General features: G+C 36.9%; 3 protein-coding genes across 10 annotated transcripts in view; 2 read left to right on the forward strand and 1 right to left on the reverse strand.

Annotated features, from left to right (window-relative positions):
• The first annotated feature begins 96 nt into the window (after positions 1-96).
• RhoL (Rho-like) lies at positions 97-6866 on the forward strand. Of its 3 annotated transcripts, none has more exons than XM_068300451.1 (4): positions 97-153; positions 5912-5996; positions 6057-6239; positions 6305-6866. In XM_068300451.1, exons 2-4 carry the CDS (start codon positions 5934-5936, stop codon positions 6626-6628), a joined length of 570 nt encoding a protein of 189 aa, XP_068156552.1. In that variant the 5' UTR covers positions 97-153; positions 5912-5933; the 3' UTR covers positions 6629-6866. The 3 variants fall into 3 exon arrangements, with proteins under 3 accessions (XP_068156552.1, XP_068156551.1, XP_068156553.1); XM_068300450.1 differs by having other exon boundaries at positions 103-419; XM_068300452.1 differs by lacking the exon at positions 97-153 and adding an exon at positions 2457-2481.
• A 360-nt stretch (positions 6867-7226) lies between these two features.
• On the forward strand, positions 7227-8691 carry Syx18 (syntaxin 18). Its single transcript, XM_068300202.1, has 2 exons — positions 7227-8325; positions 8387-8691. The coding sequence occupies exons 1-2, from the start codon at positions 7315-7317 to the stop codon at positions 8573-8575; spliced, it is 1200 nt and encodes a 399-aa protein (XP_068156303.1). The 5' UTR covers positions 7227-7314; the 3' UTR covers positions 8576-8691.
• Positions 8692-9597: 906 nt separating this feature from the next.
• The window catches only part of mld (molting defective), a 32220-nt gene continuing 21502 nt past the window's right edge, over positions 9598-20315 (reverse strand). Inside the window, exons 3-7 of one of the 6 annotated variants that reach the window (XM_068301478.1) lie at positions 12676-15994; positions 12530-12607; positions 11773-12459; positions 10269-10412; positions 9598-10094 (exon numbers count right to left, since the gene is read on the reverse strand). In XM_068301478.1, the coding sequence (XP_068157579.1) occupies positions 9796-10094; positions 10269-10412; positions 11773-12459; positions 12530-12607; positions 12676-15994 (4527 nt within the window). In that variant the 3' untranslated portion in view covers positions 9598-9795. Of the gene's footprint in view, positions 10095-10223; positions 10413-11730; positions 12460-12529; positions 12608-12675; positions 15995-20315 lie in introns of all 6 variants that reach the window. The other 5 variants (XM_068301477.1, XM_068301482.1, XM_068301481.1 and 2 more) reach the window with 5 other exon arrangements.

Here is a 20315-nt window from a genome sequence, read left to right on the forward strand (position 1 = left end):
CTATTAAGTATATGGTATCTCGCCGTCGTTATTCCCAAATCGTGAACACTTCTCGTTGAGGCTGACTATAAGATATGAATGTTGGGCTCAGTTGACTAAACGCTGTGCAGGCGATCGGTTCTCTTTTTCGGTATCGGAAACGGATTGGCATTGGTACTTGTTGTTGTTATTATTATTATTATTTTTTTTTTTTGAACGGCTCCTCCACGCGCACCCGCACCCTGACCCTCAACAGTGAAATCTCTCTTCCTCTCTCTTTCTCTCTTGCTGCCCCATCGCGATCAATTTCGAACGTCATCAACCCATAGCCCAGACGTGTCGCTCGATTGATTGTTGCAAAAAAAAAAAAAAAAAACAAACGAAACAAGCAAATATTCAACAAAAACAACAACGATTACATATAATATACATATCTATAAGTACGTGTTGGTGTAAAAGAAAAGAAATATTAAAACTAATTACGCATACGAAATTTTTGATTATTTAATACAAGTGCAAAACTTGGCCAATAAGTGACCTTGTGAATACAATAGTCTATGTTGTGTGTGTGTGTTTGTGTGTACAGGGTCTTTTGTGTATTTAGTGTAAACATTGTTAGAACAACTTCACTTGTAGTTGTAGATTGTGGGAGACAGCGGGGCATTTATGTTGGTCAAGAGAGTGAGGAAGGGAGGGGGGATGCGTGATCGTTACTTTATCACCTGAGTCACTTTTTGGTATGGAACTCACGTCACGCCTTCATGTCTAGTGTCCGCTCTCTCTCCCTCTCTCTGATTCGGATTTCTAAGTCTAAATCTTGACTATGATTTCTCTCTCTCCCACATTCCTCTCTTTCTCTCTCTCTCTCTGGTTTTACCTTTTTGGCATAGTCGAGTAACCATTTTTAGTTAACAACAAAATAATTATTATATGGTTACATAGACCATTTAAAGGCTATCACAGGAAACACAGTACGTGCCCAGCACACCCACGCCCATTACTCCACCCACAGGCCAGCCACTCTTTAGCCCCCCAATTATCATCATCATAAAATCACACTAATCAATTTCACTTCATACCGACCTATGCGGCCTATAAATACATATATTCTTCGTATTAACCTCAACTAATTGAGCTAATTGGCTATGCCCATGACATCCCCTGCCGCCGCCCCCAGCCCATCGCACCAACAATCAGCACTTCTCCTCACTTCATTGTGGTTACGTCTATGGGTATTTCATTTGTCTCGATTTTGACCAGGTAACCATTCGCCCACCGAGCTACACACTTATCGTGCCGACTATATATATACTATGTATATATCTTATCTAATCAGTTTTATTTAATATGAAAACGCATGCGAGAAACCATAAAAAGCCCCAATACAATAGGCACATACATAGGCACCTCTTTATTTTTTGCACAAACAAGGAAAAAAAGAGAGGGGGACAAAGAGAGAGAGCGAAACTAATATAAAATAAAACCATGTTCTAAGTTAGATTAGGATGAAGCTAAACGTTTGTATAAAGTATATACTCAGTTACTTCATACATACATACAAAGTGCATGGTTCGCATAGAAGAACATTTAAACAATCTACTTGAATGTTAAAACTGTATATACCTAGAGAAAACTTTGGTAACAACATCTTCTAACTGGGCAAATTAGGCAAAACTTTGTTAATAACTTCATTTAACTGAGAATGACCTTGTTTTGATAACACTTTGAAAACTTCATTGAAGTCTGCTGTTAAAGAGTCGGTCAATTTGGTTTTTGTTTATTACAAACTATAGAGGGATATTTAAGTCTAAAGGCTATTTTCAAGTCAATCTACAAACGAAAAGTTAAGATTTTATGTATTTATTTTCAAATTTAAAGTTTCTCTTTTCGAAACCTTCCTATGTCATATATTTTGGGCTAAAAGTAAAATGAGATTTCTATAAAATCAAGAGTAGCAAAAAGACTCTCAATTGTAAGGGTTCTTCAAATGGGATCTTGGATCATAAATTGAGAAATGCTCAAACCAACGTCACAATGTGTCATAAAGTAAAATATGTCTCTAATGTCTCGGACTCATAAAACATCAATTATTATATTGTGTATATGTACATATATTTATTTATATGCATATAATATATATTATATGAATGTATAGTCAAAGATTCTTTTAGTGGCTGTGGCTTTAGCCGATGAGACACACTTTCCCTGATAAGGCCACAAAAGGAGTGGGCAAGCTGCAGCTGGTCATTCTCATATAGAATTATATTTATATAAATGTATATGCATGTGTGTTGGGTGTGTTGTATATAATTTATTCGATTTAATCAAATATATTAAGCAATTTACACCATGGCAAAGCAGAGAGTTGAGGCAAGTTTCTGAGAGTGACAGTGAAATGTGGCAAGTTTTCCAAGAATAAGATCAACAACGACAACATCATCAGCAGCAACAACAACAACAACAACAACAATAATAAAAGCTTATAATGTGTAACATGATATGGTAAAGTTTACGAGAGGCCATCCCTCGATCCAACACAAGACCACGTCCAAACCCAACAAGCAAACAGATAACACAAAGACACAATGTAGACACATAATCAAGTACTCGAACACTTGGTTATACTGTAATAATTCATACATATACATATATATAGAGGCAAATATGTTTAAAGAATTTATTATTAATGAAAACAACAAAAAAAAACTTCATGTTTTCAAATAACTAACGATTTAACTCTTCATAACTTTCTGGGAAGATATTTAGCATTTTAAATCTTATAAACTATCTTTTGGTTAATCATAGATTCAAATTTATATCAAAAGTTCCGTATGTTGACAATTTAACAAGGACTTCAACTTCCTTTAAGTTCTCATCCAAAAACTTAATCTCTTTCTTGGGGTAAAAGGGTAATCGTACAGTCTGCTTTGTTATTTTGTTTTTTGCATACAAAAACTCTTATGTATTTTAGCTTCCTGATAAACAATTTCCGCCTCATTCAATCAACTTCTTTTTGTAAGTGATTTGTACTTATTTCTGACTGGAAAACTTAAAAACTAATTTGCACTCTCTTTCAAGAAATGGGTTGATTAGTTGTAATCTACAAACACTTTTATCCAACTAAATTTTAAATAATCCTTTCAACATTTGTCATAAATTTAATAAAAATATTGCTATTCGCATTTACTTTTGTTTATGGAATGTTGAAATTTCTGTGATGGGAAATTTCATTCAATTACATATTTCAGAATTTCATTTAATTTCACCTCGAACCAATTGTGCAAACAATTCGAATGTAATTGACCTCTTCGATTGTGTTATACTAAATGAATCATTTTTAAAATAGAATTACATATGAAACAGATGGTTTCCAAAGCACATTTGTGATGTAAACGATAAGGATGAAAAATAAAACAAATTTTTAAGCCGTTTTTAATCTAATTTAAACAGATTTTGTTTCGAAAAATTGTACAAAAAAGTCTTTATAAAATGTTGCATGGAATTGAGCTTAACTATTCAAATGTTTTTCAATATTCGATTTTGCATTTAGATCATCATATTTTTTTTAGTTGTTGCCCTTTGGCAGCTTTGCACACCTGTTTTATTTTTGGCTTTTAAGGGGAAATCAATAAATGGCAAAATTTCCATTCATGTCGAAAAGTTGCTTTTGTTTTCTTCAATTTTGGTTAAGGAATTGCCTAATCAGCTGCTTATAGAAATAAGGTGGGTGTATGTGTGTGTGTATTTTCGAGTGTGAACTTAATTATTTGCACTTTTGTTGTAGTCACTAAAAACAGAAAAAAATAACAGCAGTAGCCACAGAAGCAACAGCTGTTTGTTTATAATAATTTAAAACGCTCGAAGCAGCAAAAGTTCATGGAACAGAAAGTAGACTAAGATATACCCTGCTCTAAAATTGACTCATCAATAGTCAATAGTCATAATGGATTCATTCTTATCCTTTAAGGATTAAGACATGTTCTCCCTTTCCCTTTCCGATACCAATTACTGAGGTTAAAAGATGCATTTAATTTCCAATATGCCCAATAAACAAAAGGGTATAGAAAATTTATGTTTATTTAGTTAAGGCTAGTTGTTGTTGTTGTTGTTAGTGTTACCTTTTGACCAACAAGTTTGTTTAAATTGGTTTTGAACCAGCCAAAAACAAAGAAATGTAGTACGTACTTACATATAATTGATATTTGTTGAAGGCATTCAAAAGTGGTTCATGAAAATTGCACAAAAATGCCAAAAATCAAGAAAACGAATGCAAAATGCATAGAAAATAAAATCTGAACATAGAGAAAGAGTCAATTGTTTTCCCCCTTCCCCATAGTTGACCTTCTCCAAGACCTTCTCTTTCAATAGCAATTAAATTTAATTGTAGCATCGACCTCCATGAGATCGACCCTTAGGAATTTTATATTCTTCTTTTTATGATAGAATTGGAATTTTCATATTCTTTGTAGTTAATTCTAATGGTTTAGTGAAAGGCTTTGTATATAGTTAAACATGGTATATAAAGTAAAGTCAATGAATTGATTTCGCAAGCTAAATTTAGTATATTTTTATCTATGAATTTATTATGAATTTTCATATAGTAAATATTTCTGTAGAATTTATTAATCTTGTGGTTGAAAAATTCGCATATCGTGCATAAGAAAAGCAACTAAAATTCCGGGAAATCCCAGAGTATATAAAAAGAACGAAAGGATAAGAAAAAGAAAAGAAAACTTTGAATATGCATGGAAGAATTATTGTAAACTTTCCTCTTAACTAATTTATATCATAATCTTGATATTTGGAAATTACTATATACATAGTAAAGTTTTCTTGTTTTCATTATCTCAAAGTTTGACTGTATTTCGATTGAGCTATTTATTTTTTGATTATCATGGACAAAATTCGTTAGTTGCATCGCGTGCCAGAAAGTTCAAAACGCTTGATATACATAAGTTGACCGTTAAGCAAGACCCACAAATATTATATATACATATAGATGTTGATAAATGTCATGAATATGTAACCGGTTTTCCCTTTTTTTCATATGTGGGTTGATCGTCTGTCAACCTTTTCTTTCCTCAATGAGTCACCAAAGAGATGAGGAGGAGAAAGGGGGTAGGCGGAGGTGCATTGCGGTCTAGGTTTTTGCCCCTGATTCTCTGTCATCTCTTTCTATTTATAATTGCAATAAGAGTTAGCTAACTGAACTGGTAATCGGTTTCTTCCTCTCGGTGACTCCGATGACTCATGGCATAAAGATAAATGTTTCCCGGAATTTGTATGAGTTTTCTGCGTATTCTTTTGACTAAGTGCGGAGGAATCTCCAGCATCATACCCACTGGATTAACTGTATTTATATATGTAAATTAGCAAAAGTTTTTGGATTCAACGATTTTAGTTAGTGAGGGAAATCTAGTTTTTTTTTTTTTTGGACAAACCAGTTTTAATTAAAACCAAAATAAACAAAAACGAGATGAAAACTTTATGTCGGTGAAAGTCGCGGTCGATTGGGTTATATAAGTTCAACAAGAGAAATAGGTAATTTTTCGTGTTCTTGTTAACAATTGATTCCAATTGTTGCTGTGGAGTCAATAAAATATGAGTTGCTTTGATTAGATTAGAAAAGTTTTGAAGTTCAAGTGCCTCTGCCAATGGGCAATTAATGGAAAAAGAATGATTGTGTTAAGACTTATGAAAGGGAAACAGAGAAAGAAAGGGGGAGAGAGGGAGAGTAGCAAAAAAGCAAAAGGAAGAAGGCGGTTGAACAGATTTCCGGTTGCGACTGCTGGTACTCGAACTGTGGGTGTGGCATTCAGATAAACAACATCTGCCACCAAATGGTGCAATATCTGACAAAACTGTCAGCAGATTTGCTATCTGAAACGACGAAGGAAAACAAACTCATGCCTACTCCCTTTTATCTTTGCAGATTTTATTTCCACTGACTGAATATGACAACGAATATGTCGAAGAGTCCGCGGCCTCTAAAGATCACCATTGTTGGTGATGGAATGGTAAATGTTTAAGAAAAACAATATGTGAAATATAGAATTTAATAAGTCTTTTGTTTGTAGGTTGGCAAAACTTGCATGCTGATAACCTATACGCAAAATGAATTTCCAGAGGAATATGTGCCAACAGTTTTTGATAATCATGCGTGTAATATACAAGTCGACGATCATGAATATAACCTGACACTGTGGGATACAGCCGGACAGGAAGATTATGAACGATTGCGCCCATTGAGCTATCCAAATGTAAGTGAAATTATAAAAAATTCATATAGGAACAAAACTAATGGAATGCTCCCTCCCCTTCGCAGACAAATTGCTTCCTGTTGTGCTATTCGATCAGTAGTCGTACCTCATTTGAAAATATCAAAAGCAAATGGTGGCCGGAGATTCGTCACTTTTCCAACAATGTTCCTGTGGTGTTGGTTGGAACGAAATTGGATTTACGTATACCACAATCCGAGAAATTTGTCACATTGCAGGAGGGTCGACGATTGCGTAAGGAGATCCATGCCTATAGTCTGGTAGAGTGTTCGGCAAAGAAAAAACAAAATTTATCATTGGTATTCGAGGAGGCTGTCCGTGCCGCCGAAAAGAAACCAAAATCTAAGCCGCAAACGTGTACATTGCTGTAGAATGGAAAGCAAGGCAAGCATAAATAACAAACAAAACAAAGATCCATAAATAATTGTAATAAATAAGTGTAATATTTGTAATTATTATATGTCTGATTTCCTTCTGTTTTTCATGAGTATATAAACTAGAAAAAATGTTAATGTTAAGTTTTATAATCTAAGTGCTAGAGTTTGTGTGTGAAATTTTGATTATTATTATGTTTCGTATGCGACCAAAGTGCATTTCTGTATGAAGAAAAAAAAATCCCAAATAATATATATATATACAAGATAAAAACAAAAATTAATTGAATTTAAATAAATTAAAGACTAGTCAATAAAATTAGAATTCAAATTGGCGGTTCTATCGACTACGATATAAATGTAAGCCAAAAGAGTTGCCACATCAATTTATCTTGGATTCGATAAGCGATTCCATCGATAGTATCGACAACTACATATCGACCATCGCTATCCATTCGATAGATGGAAAACGCGCGAGTAAAACGTGAGTAAAACGCGTGAGTAAACGCGCGAGTAACGCTCGCGTTTTAAACCGCCTGAGTAAAACGCTCGAACACGTGAATAAACCGCTCGAACATGTTCGAGTTCGCGAGTAAGTTGTGTTTACGTTCGAGTTCGAGATGATGTGGCATTAGATTTAAAAAAAATAAATTAACAAGAATATTTAGTTTGACAATACGGAAATGGACATTACACAGATATTTAAGGCCAGCGTCATGACGGTGCGGCTGCAGCGGAAGACTGAGTTGGCAGCGGCCGGCAAACTAGCTCCAGCCCCCACAACAACTAGCCGAAACTTGGTTCGGGATGACTTTGCCAAACAGGCGAAGGATGTGTGCAGCAAAATTACTACGCTGCGTAATGTTCTCATTGAGAATCGCACTGCCTATATGAGGATTGGTCAGCACCTGAAGAGTGCCGCCCACATGACCGACGAGCAGAGGGATCTAATTGATCGCGAGTCGGAGAAGTTTGTAACATTCTATACTCAGCATTTGGGAAAAATGCGGAGCGACTGGAAGAGCGCTAAACGAAAGCCTCAAGAACGTCAGCACATTGAGGCTGTGTTGGATTTGTTAGTCAGTTATCTGCATAGTGTGGAGCAGATTTATATTGATCAAAAGAAGTATCGTGTCCAGCATGAACTGGAGACATACAAGCTGGTTAAATTGGCGGCGGATAAGAAAAAGATACCAGTGCGTCCGGCAGGTGCCAAAACCGGCAAATTGGGACGTCGTGTGGAAGAGAATGGTCACGGCACGCAGGCCAATAATGATGCAGCCGTAAATGACTGGAATAATGATGAATGGGGCGAGTGGGGCGATGAAGATGACAATGATGGACTTCTCACAGAAACCAGTGGATCCAAATCATCCTTGCCTGTAGCACAAAAGTCGCGAACGCGTAAACGCAGCAAACCCAATCATGAAGGAGCTGCATTAACAAGCGCAGGAATAATCAATCACAATAACAACTCAGACTCTTCAGCAAAAGTGGCCCTGGACGAGGATATTACAAAACAGCATCAGGCTGACAATGAAGAAGATGATGCATTAAGTCCAGAGGATATGCAGCTATTCGAAGAAGAAAATGTTCATATCTACAATATGCTGCAAGGTGTATCAGAGGAAGTCGAACAGATTGGTAAAAATGTGGTAGATATTGCCCAATTGCAGGATATATTCACAGAGAAGGTAAGCAGCAGCTGCTTATATACCAATCTAACAATGGTAATTGTTACTCTCTTGTTTTTAGGTGGCACTGCAGCAGCATAACATTGAAAGGATTGTCAGTGCCGTAGTGGGATCCACCGAGAATGTCAAGGATGCCAATGAACAAATCCGTCAGGCCACTCAACGCAATGCTGGCCTGCGAGCTTGGTCCTTGTTCTTTCTTTTGGTCATGTCATTTTCGCTTTTATTCCTGGACTGGTATTACGATTAAAAATGAGTCTCTAGTGGTCCATCCCCAAAGAAAAGAAGAAAACACGCATACAATCAATGGGTTTTATGTCCACTTTCTGTTGTTATCGTTGGTTGAATTCTAAAACATAGTTTTGTTTAATTACCACAATATTTATATATATATATATATATATATATATATATATATATATATATATATATATATATATATATTATTAATTATAATAATAAAAATGAATGAAAATGGATAAACTTATTATATCTAAGTCTTTATTATTATAATTATATTTTTCGTATTAACTAAGTTTTCAGTTTTTATCTTCTTTGTTTTTTGTTTAAGTATATAATTGTGTGTGTTCATCTTATAATGGTCTTGTTTATTCCGTATAAATAACTTTAAATGGTACATATTCTCATTATTTTGCTCATGTAAATTCTACGACTTTATATCAATCATCAATTTATTTCACTTAACTAACACTTGGATTAACATTAATTTTCTTTTAGCCTGTTATTGTTGTGAGTTGTTTGTTTCTTTCAGTTGTTTCTTTCGGCTGAGGTCTATGCCGTGTATTGAGGAAGAAGAGTTGTGAGAGTTCAATTGAATAGAACCATGTTACTTATTTGTTGGGAATGCAACCGAATTCGTTAAGCAAATTAAAATTAACTTAAAACCAATAACACAAAAACTACAGATAGAATTAAACCGCAAATTCAAGTTTAAAAGTTTAAAATTCTCCATCCAAAGTTACTTAAACTTAATTCGATATTGGCTAAAATATATATTTTTTTTTGTTTTCTATTCTTTTCGATTAAAATTTACATTTGCTGGTATAACCGATAAGAAGCGCCCAATATCTAATATTTGTTGCATTCCCCCTGTACTTAAATGTACCAAAATTGGCTTCATTTTCTTCTTTCCTGTTTCATTTCGCATTCTATGCAGTCTGAATATTGTTCCTTAAAATAATTATCTTTCGAAAAAAAAAATATATGTATATATGTTTCGAATTTTGGCTAGATAGATTCTTTCAAAAAATGTTTCGAATAAATATTATTATTATTGTTGTTGTTGTTATTATTATTATTATTATTGTTGTTGGAAGCTATTGACTAAAAATAGCAATAGTAAAAGGAAGGCGCCGTTGTTAACTGGCTTGGTATTGATTCTTGTGGATTGTATAAAATGTAATTGTTATTATAAAGATTATAAACTAAATAATAATTAGGCCACATGGGCTATGGCGTCGTGGCAATGGTTTCTAAAGGAAGATTTGTTGCAACATTGTTGATGGTGATGTTGCTGTTGCTGCTTTCGACCATCATTAGCTGCTGCTGCTGCTGCTGCATTGAATTATCTGGCAATGTTTTGTCTATTGCTAGCTTTGATTCCTCCATTATGCTCAGTGGTGAATTGTGATTTTCCAATTTGATGCCATTGTTACTCGAAGGAGATGTGGAGGATGAGGACGACGACATCAGGGCAGTGTTGTCTTCATTAAGGAACACGCCCAGGGGCAAATGTGAATTCATATGAGCTAAAGTGAATAACCAAATGAAATACGCATTAATTATTGTTTTTTATTTATTTATAGATAAATAAAATGTATCTTATTTGTAGTGTGCCATGCCATGTAGCAAATGAAGCATTTCTATAGACTAACTACCATTGGACTAAGAAATGGATGCAGCATCTACCATATAGACTTTACCACGATAAACCGTAAAATGCAAGAATGACCGTGGACAGTATTCACATTTGTAAAATAGTTTGCCATTATGTGTGCGTCGATGTTTGCGTAAATCTGCGATATAAGCGAATCTCTGATCGCATTCATCGCATTGGTAACCCAGCTCTGAAATAGATAATTTTTGTTGTTTTGTTGGTTTTTCTCTTCCTGTTTTTCTAAGAACTTTTCTAAGGACACACACTACAAGTTTTGGGGATTGAAACACATCAAGTGCGATGGGAATTTGCATTCAACGGTTGTGCAAGAAAACAAATACCAATGAAATACAGAAACAACACAATGGATAACAAGAGATATATAGAGGAATTGTTGGAGGTCAACGGATTATCAGATTTCATTTACAAACTATAGAAAACTGTTTAAGATGAGCTTTAGTTGTCTTCAAATTTTCGAAGTTAAAATTCTGTTATTATAGACAAAATCGAAATCTATTGTTGAAGACAAAAGACAATTATGAAAACTGTAAGATATAAAAGATAGAATCTCGAAATCAAATACATGTAATCGTGGTGTACTTGTCGGATGCGTAATACATTAAGTATACGACAAGTGATCCGTCCATTTTGTCCGTTTCTTAAAGTGGTTCTACTCGTATGCTAAAAAAGGCTTTTAGTGATATAACGACTCATTCACATCAAACAAGCAATCAAAAGTAATCCTTTTAACAGGCAAGAAAGCAAGATCAGAAGGGGAAATAACGCAGAATAGATGTATAAGGGGCAGGGAATTTAAAATTTAAAGTTTAGATTGTGAAAGAAGGAAAACGTCGTCGTAAATTGCAGTCTATAAATCTTGACCAATCTTTAGTAAGCTTCCACAGTTTAATTAGAGATATAGTGCTAAATATTTGGAAATCACATTAATTCAGTGTTTAGTTAAAGCGTTTGACTAAATTAGAGTAAAATTAATATTATTTAGCAAGTAGACCAATTTAAATCATGCAAAAATGAGAGCTAATTAGTTATCCAGTTAGTTTAAGCAAAGCATCAGTAAGTAATATGTATTAGTAGAATCTTAGAAATGCCATAAAAGAAGGATAAAATATTGGAATAGAATCGGCTTGTGAATTAGTTTTAAGATTATGTTTCATGAGGTCCATTTTTATGGTATTTCTCTAAGAGACAGAGATTCTATATATGTATATAGTTAAGAATGTGTATTACCTTTCGAGTAAATGATCACAGTTGTATAAACTAAAGATTAATGTAAGTACAACAACAATAACAATTGATATTCTTTTTAGTATACATGGTAAAAGTTAGTAGAAAAAGGAGACGACTACACATTGATGTAATCAGGCACTACTCTAGAATTAGAAACACACAAACAGGCGCACAACACACACACACACATACACACACCCAAATGAAAGCAACCGCATTCGACCCACCGCGCGCCTGCGTGCAATTAACCCAAAACTTACCACCATGAAACTTAATGTGAGTCTTCAAGGCGCTCTCCGTACCGAATTGTTTGCCGCATTCATCGCATGTGTGCGGCTTGGACAGCAGATGAACCGTTATCTTATGCAGTGTCAGTTGCGATGGTCGTGGAAAACGCACACGACATAAATTACATTCATAGGGTCGTCCTTCAGCATCATGCGACTCCATGTGGCGATTGAGGGCCGTTCGCATGCGATAGCCACGCTTACAAATTGTACAAACAAATGGCATTGTCGTCTGGGCACCATGGGCCAACTGATGATGCTTACGCAAAGCTATATCATTGGTGAAACGCTCCTCGCAATAGATGCACTGATGGCTGGCACGTAAATCGCTAACTTGCAGGGAAACGGGAGTGGAACTGTTGCTGCTCGGATGATTTGTGGCAACGAGTGGTGGGGGATTTGGTTCTAGCATGGTCGATGAAGATGGCGATGACGAAGGTGATGGTGAAGCCATGGGCGTGGCAGTCATACAATTTCGTTTGCGGAACTGACGCAATGTCGTCGTCGAATCCGGTTCCGATTGCTCCGGGGATGGCATTGTTATATGCGGAGTTATGCTCATTGGTTGCGGCGATGGCATCGACGCAATGGTCGAAGGTGGCGTTAAAACCATGGGCGGTGGCTGTACATTGCTTATCTCTTCAAATGATCCAGCAGCGCCAGGTGGTCCACCACTAATTTGATGATGATGACCCGCAGAGCCTGCGCAAAAAAAAATAAGAAAAAAGCAAATAAATCTTTATTTGAAAATTAGCTTAGTTGATTTACATACAGTCTTCACAGTCAGGACAGCAAATGATGCGTCCTTTCCTGGACATCACTGTCGTGGTATTAGCCTGGATTTGGAGAGCTAGAGAAAGGAGAGAAAGTGAATTCATTATTGATTCATGTGTACAGAATACAAAAGACCTCACTCACCTGGTTCATTAATTTGCAAGTGCACGTCTTCCACTCGTACTCCACCACCTATGGCACCTAATCCCAGGTGAGCTGCTGGCGGTAAGGGCATATGGAAGCGTTGTATATGCAAATCCAAGGCACGCTGAGCCGGAAAAACTTGAGTGCACTGACCACACTGGAATTGTTGGACCACATGACTGCTGAGTATGTGTTGGGAGCGTTTGCTGCGACCTGCAAAGGCCAATGGACAATGCGGGCAATTGAAGGGCGCCACTGCCGGATGAAGCTCAATGATGTGACGACTATATTCAAGGCTGTTCAAGAAACGAGGACCGTTTTGGCAAAAGCGACACTTCAAGGATAGAGCTCGACCCATGGGTGTGGTTGCTGGCATGGGAGCAGCAGCAGCTGCTGCTGCTGCGGCGGCGATAGCGGCAACCCCGGAGGTGGAATTGGATGATGGATTTGTGGCTAATACTGTGTGATTTTGTACTTGTTGTTGTTGTTGTTGTATTTGTTGCTGGTGCTGCTGTTGCTGTTGTTGTTGCTGTTGTTGTTGTTGTTGTTGATGATTTAATTGATGCATTTCATTGTTAATTGGTGCTCCATAAACGTGAAGAGGTGCTTGTTGAGGATTACTAGCGGAGGCCACAGGTTGTTGCATTTCTTGTTGTTGAATGAGTATCATAATTGGTTGCTGCTGCTGTTGTTGTTGTTGTTGTTGCTGCTGCTGCTGCTGAAGATTTGCTTGCTGTTCGAGTAGATAATTTTCATTGGAATCGAGCATGGCATAAGATTCTACAGGTACATTAGGACCCACAGATGGTGGACCAAAGAGATCACTGGCCTGTATATAATATGTAGTGGTTGCTGTGGTGCCATTACTTTCAATGGGCGTTGTTTTAATTGCCTCCAAGCCACCGACTGCTGACCATTGCAATTGAGTTTGACTCGCCTGTTGCATCTGTTGGTGAAGGATCTGCTGCTGCTGCTGCTGCTGTTGCTGTTGCTGCTGCTGATGAGACCACTGTGGTATAACCTCCATAGTTGCTGGCATTAGCTGCCCATAGTTGCCTTCTGGTAGCACAACACCCGGAACTGTAACTGGACCTGTGACTGGAGCTGGGACAGGCAGGGGTCCGGTGGTTGCTATCCCTTCGGCTGGTTGCAAATCATTAAGCAACTGCGTCAATTCCATCTGCAATTTCTGTTGGGATTCGGGTGTCGATTCAATAGTCTCAAAGCAAGGTATATCATTTTGAAATCCAATCAATTCGTTGGGAAAATTATTACTATCAAAGAGATTACCACCATTAGCCGACGTTGTATGGCCAGCAGCATTTGTGGTGTTCTCATCAGCTTCATTACCTTTAAGTGGCACCGCCAAGGGTGAAACGGATCCCTCATCCTCCTGTTCGTTAAGCGGACCATAATCGGCCGGAGTTAGAAACTCATCAATATGTGGACATGTGGGTGGATATATATGCTGATCTTGCATTTCATTGAGTATACCATTCAATGTCGTTTCCACATCATTCATTTCCACTTCCAATTGCTCTTTGGCCGATAGATCATTGAGAACGGTGTCGGCGGCTTCTTTTGTTGCTGGAGGAGAGGATGTTGGTGACGGTGACCTATCACGCATTTCACAATGCTTCTCGAATTCAGCTAGAAAGTCCATTGGCGTTGGAGCTGTTCTCAATATTTGTGGTTCATCTAGTTCTGGTTTCTCTAACTCTAATGGAGAAGAATGTAGAGATGGAGATGGATTAGGAGGAGGGCTCGGAGTAGGTGGTGTTGGTGGAGTTTCGGCCACTTGAAATGGATTTGTTGCCATTTGCTCGGAATTTGCTTCAATATACGGTTTTACGAGTGCCACAGCAGATTTGAAGCTATCTGCTGTAGCACTCTGACAAAAATTTTCATTTTTCGCATTGTTATTCTTATCTTCCTTGGGATCACTGGCCGTAGATGTAGTCTCATTTGCTGGCTGCTCCTTTTCCAATTTATCCGTAGAGAGTTTACGCTGCAAATCTTCAGTGAGCTTCTCCAGAGGTATGCTGACTATTAGTTCGGGTTGATCCGCATCCGGTTGAACCGTTTGCTCCGCTTGGTCGACGTCGGGTTGCTCCACGCTTGATTGCGTATTGGAAGATGTAGAGGAAGTAACGCAACTCTCTGATTCATTGCTTAGATCTGCTTCTAAAGCACTTTCGATTTCCGCATCATTCGTCGCCGTATTGTCTTCTTTCTCCATCGCATTATTTTCTTGTTCTGCCACTTCTTCAATTCCATTTGGGATACTAATCTCATCCGATTGAAGTTGCTTATTTGGTTCAGTTTCAGCTACATCTTCGTTAGGAAGTATTACGTCTTCCGTCTCACTGTTAACGTTTGACTGTTCGTTGTCAACTTCGACTGCAGGAGATTTTTCTTGCTCCTCAGACTTTGGTCCTGTTTGCTCCGCCTTCTCTACTGCCTTTTCTTCTCTCTCTTTGTCTTCATGTTCTTCTATCGTGTTCGCCTCCTCGGCCAGCTCTGATACCACTTTCTTAACCATGAGGTTACGTTTCTGACGTTTGGCTGCCTGTGGATATGTGGGGACATTACGGAATCGTCGTCCACGACGCGAACCTCCAACAATTCTGGCCTGAGGTCGCTTTGGAAACTTTAATGTGGATGAAGTGGATGTGGATGTGGATGATGAGGGATTGCTATCGCTTTCAAAGCCATAGCATGGTCCCACAGAAACTTCACTGCTAGTGCTGACACAGCTAGGGTCCTCCACTTCAGTTTGGGATGAGGTATCTGAGTGAATTTCGGATAATTGTTTTCTAGCTGCTTTGGTCTTCCATGGCATGTTGATCTTTTCGTACATCTCACCAACCGGTGTGGATGATGCGGATGTATCCTCTGGTGATACTCGATCCTCATGCTGCTCCTTGTCTTCCTCTTCCTGGTCAATGGAGGATCGGTGTAGTTTACGCAACCGCAACATTAAACGTCGAATTTTTGGCGGCGGCAGTTCAGTCTCTACTTCAGTCTTAACTTCCTTTGGCTGTGGTGGCTCTAGTTGTGTTTGTGTCTCCTCCTCCTTTTGTGCATTGCTTAAATGAGTGCTGGGGGACTGCTGCTCCTCGCCCTGCTGGTCTTCCTGGCGTTTTCTCTTTTGCTGTCGCTTGTTCAGTCTTGCCTCTTGACGATCGGACACCTCCTGGGCATAATCCTGCAGACGTTGCTGCATTCGCACACATCTTCGACGAAATTTGGCCACCATCAGGAACTGGGCCTTACATTGCCGGCAAATCTCTTGAGGTAGTCCATCATCTCGACTGATCTGTAATGACAGAAAGTATTGGAAATTCCAAAATCAGTTCAATTTAGATATCCGAGGAATGCGAGGGTTAGGCAAGGTTTTTACCGCCAATGATTTCCGTTTAATAATTACGATTCATTCATCTCATTCTCTTTCTTCATTATTTTCCTCATTCATTGTTAAATATCATTGAACAAAATAAACAACATAATTATGAATTAATTCAATGGCATTGAAAAAGCGAATGCCAACATTTTGGAAAGTAAATGACATTAATTGTTTTTATGTAGGTACTAGCCAACGCCGAAAAACCCAAATTTGTTTATTGAATTTGTTGTTTTTGAGATTGGAATCCAGAAATTCGGAAATAACCTTGACCTTAATTAGATCTTAAAACCAGGGCTTGAAATGGTGTCAAATTGTTTATGAGTTACAGGAAATTAGTAAATTACTGTTGTTAAGAAAAGAACTTAAATGAAGTCTAGATATATCTATTCGAAACACAAAAGCATACTGTTTCCAAGCTTTGTGATTTATGGGTTCATAGGAGGAGAGAATCCATGAGAAATTTGTTTTATAATGTAGAAAAGTATTTCTTATGCAAGGAAATGATTAAATTAAGGAATGTTTTCCCATGTAGAAACTTTAATTGTTTAAAGTGTTTGGCAATAACAATTCAATGCAATCAATTTCAAGATTTTAGGATAACTTTAGTCATTTAAACCGACGAAAATTACAGCACCTTAAATTCATATTCCAGTTTAAACTGCTATGAAACTTTTTTTTGGTTGTACAGCATCATGTTAAAAACTATTAAACTTTTTGTTTATTAACGTATTTACTACAAGAGTTTCCGACATGTTAGTGAGAGTGTGATGACTCTCTGAAAATCACTGAAGATGTCTGCAATGCATTCGACCGGCAAGCCGAAATTCAAAAGTGATGATGATAATGATGAAGATGATGATGTTCATGATAGGGTTAATAGTAATTATAAACACTGTGTTTTGGAGCAAGTAATTTGCCATTGTTTTCCAAATGAGCAACTTCGTGAAAGGAGCCCAGACATACCAAAAACAACATTAGAGGAAACATGATATTTGAGAGAAATGAACTTGAAGTCGGAAGCTTAATTAAAGTAATAATTTAAATGTAAATATTGAAAACTAAATGAAACTCTACAAAAAAAAAATTATTTAACCATTGCGTAACACTGTCTGCAAATAGTTAAACTTGATTAATTATATTATTGCTATTAAGTAATAAATTCATTGTAAAGTGAAAGTGAAAGAAAGAAAAAAACACTTCCACAAGTTCAAGATCTTTTCATTTTCTTTTGAACGAATGAAAGAAGACTACAAAGAGGGAAATACATGTACGATTATATATACAAAGAGAGAATGTTGATACTATCATACATATAATAAAATATTTTGAAGACGCAAGCAAAAATTTGAAGACATGGTAAGAGACAAATGGGTAAAAAAAAAAGACAATGCCAACAACAATGTAGAGTCAACGACAACGTGATTTGGTTAGGAGATATATATATCTACATATGTATATGGTAATGGATTGAAACGGTTCGCATCGGATCAAATCACCGACACTGAGTTCCGACAAGTGACAAAAACAAAATAAAAAGAAACTCTGCATAGTTTGCCAATAAGCCAAAACCAAAAATAAATGAAAAAAAAAAGAGAAACAGACAATGATAAAATGATGACCATATGCAAAAGAAAACCTTTTCAAAATTATTACCCAAAAGGATCGTAATATATAAAAGAGAAAAGAACCGGGATTTTCACAGACACGACACGAGGTCGCAAAAATAGATGTAAACGTGCCGAATAAAATGAAATGAAATAAAATAAATAAAAAAATATCTCCCGGGCAGACCAATTCGAATCGCATCTAATATAATATAAATAACAATTGAGCAACGCACCTAAACACCCCACCCAGACCCAGGCCCAGTCCCAGTCCCAAAGAGAATGAATAACAAAGTCAAAAAAATATTTCGTTGATAAAGAGCCAACAAAAAAACAAACATTTGTATATGAATCTCATTTACGTCAAATGCAAGGGATTTGGCGGCCTTTGAATTGTCATTATCTAGCCGATCATCAACAATTGATCAATGTCAATAAAAGTATTTTAATTAGCCACGTTAACGTAAAGACTGTTGCTAAGACAACAGAAGCCAAGTCAAGCTATTGGCTAAGCACATTTCACATAACAAGCAAAAGTGATTTGTAAATAAGTTAAAAGTACAAATTGTTGTCAAATATCTTTGTCACAATATAAATTGTAAAAAATTAAGATAATAATTCGATAGCAAAGATACAAAAAAAAACCATGTGTATATTAATGAACTTGATTTCAAGATTAGTTAAAGCCAATGCAACAGAGTAATAAACTTTATTAAAAAGAATCCAAATTTTGTTTAAACTTTTGTTTGTTCCTGTTTTCAGTTTCCAAATTACCAAAAAGGCATTTCTTGGAAAATATAAGAGAATAAAATAAAGCAAATAATGGAATAATTAAAAAGTAACAAAAAGTCGTAAAAAAGACGAAACAAATGGAGAAAATTACTTAAAATACTTAATGCCCGATGCCTCCCCTCTGGTGTAATAATCAAGGGGGTCGGAGTAGAGGGAGGTACTTAATTCGATAAATGCTCAAACAACATGAAATTACCATTTTCTCCTAAATCAATAGCCAAAACAGAAAAGCCGAAAAGAGAAAAAAGGACACGCCTTGGGCGCACTTTGTTACAAATTGTTTGCCCTTTGGTTTTAAGTGTTTTTCCGAATGCAAAAAACCAACACACAACAGAAAATAAAAGAAAACTGTGTTAATAATAAACTGGCATAAAAAATTATTATATAATAAAGCCACTTAGAAGGAATAAAAATTCGATAAAAAAAAAAAAAATTATTAATGGTGTTGAGAGTTGTAAAAGATGAAAATTAAATATACAAAAAGAAATACATAGAGTCGCTAGCATCGACTTTAAAATACCTTTTAACCCCTAAGAAACAAATAAACTTTAAGGTTGAGTATGGACTCAGGGGATCTGCATGCTGTTTTTCTAATTAAAATGAATATAATTGTCGTTTATCCTTGCTAGTTTTTATGGCCATTTAATCCGCCGTTTGCCTACTCCACCCACTTAGGCTAAGACTACACATAACAGGGTATAAATAAATAAATTTCCAAAAAAAAAAAAAAAAAAAAAGAAAACAAGAAAATTAATAACTGAAAATTGTTGCAAAGAAAGCACAAGCCATAAATAAAAGTTGACCAAAAAGAGTGTGAGGTAAACAGACGGAGCAAGAGTGGGTGATGGGGAGGGGCAGATCCGTAGAGGCGTTAAATGAGCGAGATGAGGGAGAAAATAAATCGCTTGTATGCAAACATAAATTTACATTTTTGATGATAATTCTTTGCCGCCTTCATTCTCTCTTTCTTCTCTACTGGCTTCACCCTTAAACAATTTACCCACAGACAAATCTAGAATTTGTAAATGACTTCCAAAAACAAAAAAAGCAGCTGAAAGGCCAAAAGCAGGCAGATGTGTAGAAGCCGGAAAGCCAAACACTTGCAAATTCTACAACCATGTCAATGTTTGACTAATTAAGAGACGAGCATCAGCAACAGCAATTAGAAGGGGGAAACATCTCATTTGGAACCAGTTCCGACTCAAATGTAGCAATAAAAAAACCGCAGACAGACACCAAAAATTCTAATCAAATTGTACAAGACACTAAGCAACAAAGTTGTGGGAGTTGCTGGATAACCAACCAAGAGGAAGCTTACTTAATAAATCATACCGACAGAACATGGCAAATTAGACAGCCCAGAATCAACACCAAGCAACCACCCAGCAGCGGCGACTGGCGACCCTCTAAGGAAAACGGTTAACGCGTTTTGTCTGCCCAGCCGCCACCGGCATGAATAGATAACGGAAGGAAGTCTGTGGGGATTGCCAGCGAGAGCGCGAGAGTGAACACTGCTGTTCCGTTCCACCCACTTGTGGAATTTGTTGGCTTTGACAATTTCCCTTAATTGCAACGGAACGAGGAACTGCAAACTAAAAAAAAACAGAAACAAAATGTGATATTCTCTCTCTCTCTCTGTCTGCGTTGCTGTATCTAACTCTCGCTCCCTATATCTATGTTCCCGCGCTCAGCTGCTGCTCCTCTTACCTATTATTCTCTCTGGCTGAGTGCTAATAGGCGGAGCAATAAAAGAGCCACACACTGCAGTAAAAGGGGAGCGCATAAAGAACCAGAAGAGTAAGAAAAAAAGCCGGCGGGGACTTGACACGAAACAGGCC

The sequence above is a fragment of the Drosophila tropicalis genome, unplaced genomic scaffold, assembly GCF_018151085.1.
Source record: "Drosophila tropicalis isolate 14030-0801.00 unplaced genomic scaffold, ASM1815108v1 contig_878, whole genome shotgun sequence".
In the NCBI taxonomy this organism is placed as follows: Eukaryota; Metazoa; Arthropoda; class Insecta; order Diptera; family Drosophilidae; genus Drosophila; species Drosophila tropicalis.

What these genes read in the sequence shown, in the direction of transcription:
- Syx18 (XM_068300202.1), top strand. Translation starts at nt 7,315, where the DNA reads ATGGACATTACACAGATATTTAAGGCCAGCGTCATGACGGTGCGGCTG. An exon ending in AGGATATATTCACAGAGAAG is followed by an intron (nt 8,326 to 8,386) that starts GTAAGCAGCAGC and finishes TCTTGTTTTTAG; the next exon opens with GTGGCACTGCAGCAGCATAA.
- RhoL (XM_068300451.1), top strand. Translation starts at nt 5,934, where the DNA reads ATGACAACGAATATGTCGAAGAGTCCGCGGCCTCTAAAGATCACCATT. An exon ending in CCATTGTTGGTGATGGAATG is followed by an intron (nt 5,997 to 6,056) that starts GTAAATGTTTAA and finishes TTTTGTTTGTAG; the next exon opens with GTTGGCAAAACTTGCATGCT. An exon ending in GCCCATTGAGCTATCCAAAT is followed by an intron (nt 6,240 to 6,304) that starts GTAAGTGAAATT and finishes TCCCCTTCGCAG; the next exon opens with ACAAATTGCTTCCTGTTGTG.